The sequence below is a fragment of the Trichechus manatus genome, unplaced genomic scaffold, assembly GCF_000243295.1.
Source record: "Trichechus manatus latirostris isolate Lorelei unplaced genomic scaffold, TriManLat1.0 scaffold00014, whole genome shotgun sequence".
Lineage (NCBI taxonomy): Eukaryota > Metazoa > Chordata > Mammalia > Sirenia > Trichechidae > Trichechus > Trichechus manatus.
In genome coordinates this window covers 17,632,336-17,638,301 of record NW_004443950.1, presented here as the reverse complement: position 1 = coordinate 17,638,301, position 5,966 = coordinate 17,632,336, and the positions used below count along the sequence as shown (strand labels likewise).

The following is a 5,966-nucleotide window of genomic DNA, read 5'->3' as shown; positions in this document are numbered from 1 at the left end:
TGTCTTAAAAGGAGAATGTGTTATTTTTGAAGACCTAACATTTAGGACTGCACTTAGCAGACGGGAAAACCAAAGTCCCATCTGGGAGCTGTGTCCTCGCAGGCATGCAGCTCTCCAGGAGGGCAGCTCTGATAAAGAATAGCTGGCATTGATCAGGCCTGGTGAACTGGGTGGGAGGTGATTTCTGAGGTACCGTCGGTGCTCATGAAATGTCTGTTGACTTGGTTCCTAGGCACCCCTTCAGTGGCCCAGAAGTCAGAACTGCCCCCCCGCACCTCCAACCCCACTCGGTCTCGCTCCCACGAGCCGGAAGCCATCCAAGGCCCACTCCGCAAACCCCAAGGCGCGGACCCAGGCTCCTTCCATTTCCTTGACACCCCATTCGCCAAGGTCTCGGAGGTCCAGCAGCGGCTCCGGGGTACCCAAGACGGGAGCAAGCACTTTGTGAGGTCACCCAAGGCCCAGGGCAAGAGCGTGGGTGTGGGCCACGCAGCCAGAGGGGCAAGAAGCAAACCCCCGCTGGGGCCCGCCGGCTCCTCGGTGTCTCCCTTCGCCCACCTGGCCGCCAGCCCGGCCCTCCTCCCCACCGTGGCACCCCTCGGGCACAAGAAGCACAAGCACCGAGCCAAGGAGAGCCAGCAGGGGTGCCGGGGCCTGCCGCCCCCGCTGGCGGCGGGCGGCACGGTGGCGGGGCGGGAGCATGTGCGGGAGCTGCCCGCCGTGGTGGTGTACGAGAGCCAGGCCGGGCAGGCGGTCCAGAGACACGAGCACCACCACCACCACGAACACCATCACCATTACCACCACTTTTACCAGACCTAGGCCCTTCCCCCCGGCCGCTGTATGAAGGAACACCGCTCCCCGACGCCCCGAGGCATTATTATTCTATTAATTATTGTTATTATGATGATTATTGTTATTAATAATTATTGTTACTCCACTAATATTCTGCTAGCCTCCATGTAGAAGATATATGGAAACACAACTAAACTTTTATTTATATGTTGTGGGGACTGCATTACTGACTCTGGGCTCGGAGGCGGCCTGTCGATGGCAGGGGCTCCCCCAGTTTCCCCCGTGGATCTCCCCACACCCTTCCCAACCCCCTGTGCCAGAACTCGGCCAGAACTCTGCCCCCACCCCAGTCTCTCCCAGGAGAACACCCTTACCTGACCTGGCTTCCAGAGACCCTTGGAATCTCCCAGAAGATAAACAGCTGCTACCTCTTAGTATTTTTCTGAGTTTATTTTGCCCTCACCTGGCTGTAGCGTGCGACAAGGGGTTTCCATGGACTGCAGACGTGTGACTGTCTTACTGTTGTGTTTTTCTGTCCCAACCTAGAGACCTTCGCTGTCCTTTCCAGAGAGATCCAAACTGGCCCCATCTTTTCCGCCACGCACAACATGAAAATCCAATTCTCCTCCTCCTTCCCTCCTTCTCTTTTCTTCTATAGAACAACTCACACACACGTATTTCAGACTATCTCAGAAATCAGCCTTCTCACGTTGGAAACCGCTGGAAGGGGAACTGACCACACCAGCAAGCATGGTTTTCCAAGATCTGGCCAGTGTGCGTTGCTGGTTGTGACTGACGATGTGGGGACCTTGTGTTTCACCGCTGGCAAATATATATGTACCTACTAGGTTCTCGACCAGAGCTTTCTGTATCTGTAGATAGCTGCCGTCTGTCTGTTTCTGTGTATCTTTCTATAAATATACACTCTCAGGTACCTTTTGTGTGTGGAGGAATTGGTGGTTTGCTTCTCTGGAGACTTCCTAAGCCCAGAGGTGAGCCTGGGCGCCTCCTGGGGGGGGACAAGCTGTCCATCAGCTACTAGGAGCCACTTGCTGCTCTCAGAGCTCCTTGCTCAGAGGTTGGGGTCTGACAGATTTCGGAGACACTTGCCGGAGTTCAGAAGCTTGGAGGGAAATGGGGGCGGTGACCAGAGTTGGGCCTTGGAGCAGTGTCCTGTGCAGAGCAGAATTCTGTCTGGCCAGAGTCAGGGGGTCCAGGAGAAGGACCACTGCTGACCAGTTGTGGTGCTGGCGACAACAGAGGCACACTGACATGGGGTGATTTGAGAAGAGTTCAGCAGAGGGAGTATCTACAGAGTGTAAGCAAAACCTGAAAGGGTGCAGAATTTGGGGGCATCACTCCCGTCCCTGGGCCTGAGAGGGGGAGGGAGGACGTCATCCTCCACAGACGGTGGGGCTGGGGCCTTCCATTGAGGGATGCAGTCCGTCTGAAGGGACCCTAGGGGGAAATTAATCTCCTTCCCCCTCTGAAGCCACTGGGAGCCAGAGGGCAGGGGAGCTTGTGGATGTGGCCACATGGGAGCAAGCATAAGGGCAGAGAGGGAATCTGGCAGGACCCAAGAAGAAAAACTAACTCCAGCCGACTTCCTTTCTGCTCATCTGTCTCCCAGCTGGGATCCTTTTTCCCAGAGCCTCTGTTTTGTTTTACTGTAGTTAGTGAAGAGTCATTTTTGAAGACGGTGTAGGTGTTGTCACCGTATTCGTTTTGTTAATTAATGACGTGCGTGGGGTGGGATTCTGCCATTTAGTTCTCACAGCAACCCTATGAGAAGCTCAGGGAGCACGTCTGAGGCTCAGAGAGGTTAAGTGACTTGCCTGAGACCACACAGTAGGTGCAGAGCTGGCACTTTCATCTTCTACCTGACTCCACCAGGGACTTCTGGTTGGGCCTCACTGGTCTGGGTAGTGGCCTCTCTGTCAGTCAGGACTCTGAACTCAAACTGCAAGTTACCAAACCAGGGGAAAGCAGGGACAGGCAACAGGCCCCAGGGATGTCAACGTGGAGACTCGGAGCGTCTCGTCCCTCCCTCTTTCTGGATTTATACTTCTACCCCTACGTGTTACCGGAAGGAAAGGATCTCCCACTAGCTCTAGCCAGGGGCAGCCCAGGGAAGGGTTCTGATTGGCTAGGCTTAGATCTGGTACCCATCTCTGGACCAATCACTGTGACCCATCTGGGGTCACATGTCTACCTTGAGGCAAGTGTAGTTTGTTCTGTAGCAGAAGGACTTGGAGGAAGGGGTGCTGAGCAGACCAAAATAAACGCTGCCTCAGGCCTGCAATTGTTGCAACCATCCCGGCCCGCAGGGGACCTCTCTGTGAGAGCGTTTCCTCAGCCCCTGAGAGGAGGTCCTCTGCTGCTTCCCCTAGCACCGTGCCTGTCAGAATTCCATTCATCTTTTGGTAACCGGGATTACCTAATTTTAATAATTTTTAAAAATAGTAACATGAGCATGTAAAAGATTCAACCACTACAAAAAGGTGTACAATAGAAAGTAAACTTCCCTCCGTCCCAGACCGTCCAGCATTCTTCAGCTTCTGTCCATGTTCCCAGCTTCCTGGGGTGCTTCCCCAAGCCGTTCACTCTAGCGTAGTGATTGTGAGCACACACTTTGGTGTCTGCTGCCTGGGTTCAAATCCTGACTTGCTCTTTCCGTAGCTCTGCGCTTCACGTGAAATGCTCTACCCTTCAACGCCTCTGTTTCCGCTTTATAATAAAACCCAAACCCGTTGCTGTGGAGTCGATTCCAACTCATGGTCAACCCCAAGTGTTACAGAGTAGAACCGAGCTCCGCAGGGTTTTCTTGGCTGTGATCTTTAGAGAAGCAGATCGCCAGGACTTTCTCCCGTAGAGCCACTGGATGGGTTCGAACCGCCAACTTTTCTGTTAGTAGCTGAGGGCAAACCATTTTGCGCCACCCGGGGACATCTAAAAGTACTGTGAAAGTGTTAGCTGTCATTATTTACAAGAGTAAAGGCATTTATATAAAATATCTCCCCATTTAAATTTTATTAATTTTTGAAATATTTCAAACAAAAAGTATGAAACAGAAAACTGGGTAACAGAAACTGACTCACCACCGAGATCTTACAAACGCTGACATTTTGCAATATTTATTTCAGATCTATTTTTAAGAAAGAAAACTGCAGGTACTGCTTAATCCCCTTTCCTCCCCGCCCTTTTATTTTTACACGAGGAGTAGCATAGTATACATACTTGCACCCTCTTTCTCTCCGACCTAGTGTATACGGGGATCTTCCCCTCTGGGTCATGTAGCTCTGCCCCTTCTCTTGGCAGCTGCTCAGCCTTCTGTTGCAGGGAGGCGCTGTCCTGTACTTGTCCCGTCCCCGACGAGCAGGTAGAGCCTCATCCTGGGCTATGATATAGACATGCTGCATTGAGGGTCCTATATGGCTTGTCTTGGTGCCCACTGGCAGGAACACTGGTGACAGAGTCCTGGATGTGGAATTTCTGAGTTAGAGGACATGTGTGATTTCAATTTTGATGCCATTGTAAATGACCTCTAAGAGAAGGGGTACCAAATGGTTACAAATCGAAGGAAGAAGAGAAAGAGGGAGGGGGAGGGAAGAAGGAAGGAAGGAAAGGAGGGAGAGAGAGAGAGAGAGAAGGAGAGAGGGAGAGAGCGAGAGAAAGAAAACTAACTAGAAGGGGCCAACCCGCTTCCTTGGTGAGACTTTGAGCACATTTTCCTGCAGGGTGGTGTGGGCAAGATGTTCTGTCTTGTTTGCGCATCTCCCGATACCCATTCCCGAGGAGCTGTTGCTGCTTCCCCAGTGCCCTGAGCACTGGGCCACGTCCACCAGTTGACCCCATGGGTGTCAGAGTAGAAGCGTACTCCACAGGATTTTCAATGACTGATTTTTTGGAAGTAGATCGCCAGGCCTTTCTTCTGAGGCATCTCTGGGTGGACTTAACCACCAACCTTTGGGTTAACTATTTGCACCAACCAGGGACTCCGGGGTCCCTCTGGAGCCTGGAAAAGTTGTAGAGGAGACTGAAGACACACGTACGAGCACGCACACACACAAGCACATGTGCACACGCATACACTGGCAAGCCAGTCTGTGAGTGCATACCCCATTTCTCCCAGGGACGAGGAGCCTGCTGATGTGTTACCGGGCACTGAGGACATCTGGCATGTCCAAGGCAGAGGACGAGTGAGGCCCCAGCAGCCACACCTGCTGTCATCTCCCAGAAGCGCTGGGGGTGGGGAGCCTGGGGGGGGCTTGTTCACTTCTAGCCCAGCCATGCCAATTACTCCCTTTGGCAAAGGAAACAGCCCGGAGCGGTTTCTTTTGCCTTTCTGCCTTTTTCTCAGCCTTTAGATCTCAAATCATTACCGGGCCAGAGGGCAGGCAGGCACGGAGGTGGCAGGGGGTAGGGGAGGCTGCCTGCACCTCAAGCTCCGTTTCTTTCAGATGCCAGCACTAATCACCCGGCTTCTGGGAGGCCTGTCAGTGTCTGTGGAAATGAAAGGAGACCCCCAAAATGTGTTCAGTGCGACGTGGCCGTGAACGCCCCCCACCCACTGCCCTCACCGCCTTACTGTAGCCACCCGGGGTACTGCACGGCCCCCTTGAGAGTCCCAGTGGCCAGCAACCGCTCTCCAGCCCCTTTTGCTTCCCAACGCCAGCTGGGCCCTCGCCCTGCATGAGCATGGCTGTACTGTGCAGAGAAAATGCCCAGGGTTTGGCCAAACACTTTGTGAGTCCTAAAGCTGTGCCAGGGAGCCCTGGTGGCGCAATGGTTCAGCACTTGGCTGCTAATCAAAAGGTTGGTGGTTTGGGCCCACCCAGCGACCCTGCCGGAGAAACACCTGGTGATCTGCTTCCAAGAAACCCCTGTGGGGCAGCACCTTTCCCCCATCAGGACAGCTTTATCACTTCCCTGGGTCATGCCTCTTGTTTGGGACTCTGATCTGGCTTTTGCTCCCATCACCTCCCCCAAACCAGGAGACTTCTGAACCTAACCCGTCTTCTCAGGGGTTCATGCTCTTGAATGGTTTTACTGATTAAAGTATTTCCCTGCAAAGGGCTTTCTATACCCGGTGTCTTCCTTTAGCATAAGAAGAGGGAATGGGTGGGAGAACCATTTTCCGTTAGCAGAAGGTGACCCTGGGGAGAAAAATG

General features: G+C 53.2%; 1 protein-coding gene across 1 annotated transcript in view; it reads left to right on the top strand.

The window, feature by feature from the left end:
- Positions 1 to 1,229, top strand: part of NKD1 (NKD inhibitor of WNT signaling pathway 1) — a 99,617-nt gene extending 98,388 nt beyond the window's left edge. The window contains exon 10 of the mRNA XM_004371597.1: positions 233 to 1,229. Within this exon, the coding sequence (XP_004371654.1) occupies positions 233 to 822 (590 nt within the window). The 3' untranslated portion in view covers positions 823 to 1,229. The remainder of the gene's footprint in view (positions 1 to 232) is intronic.
- Positions 1,230 to 5,966: the final 4,737 nt, after the last annotated feature.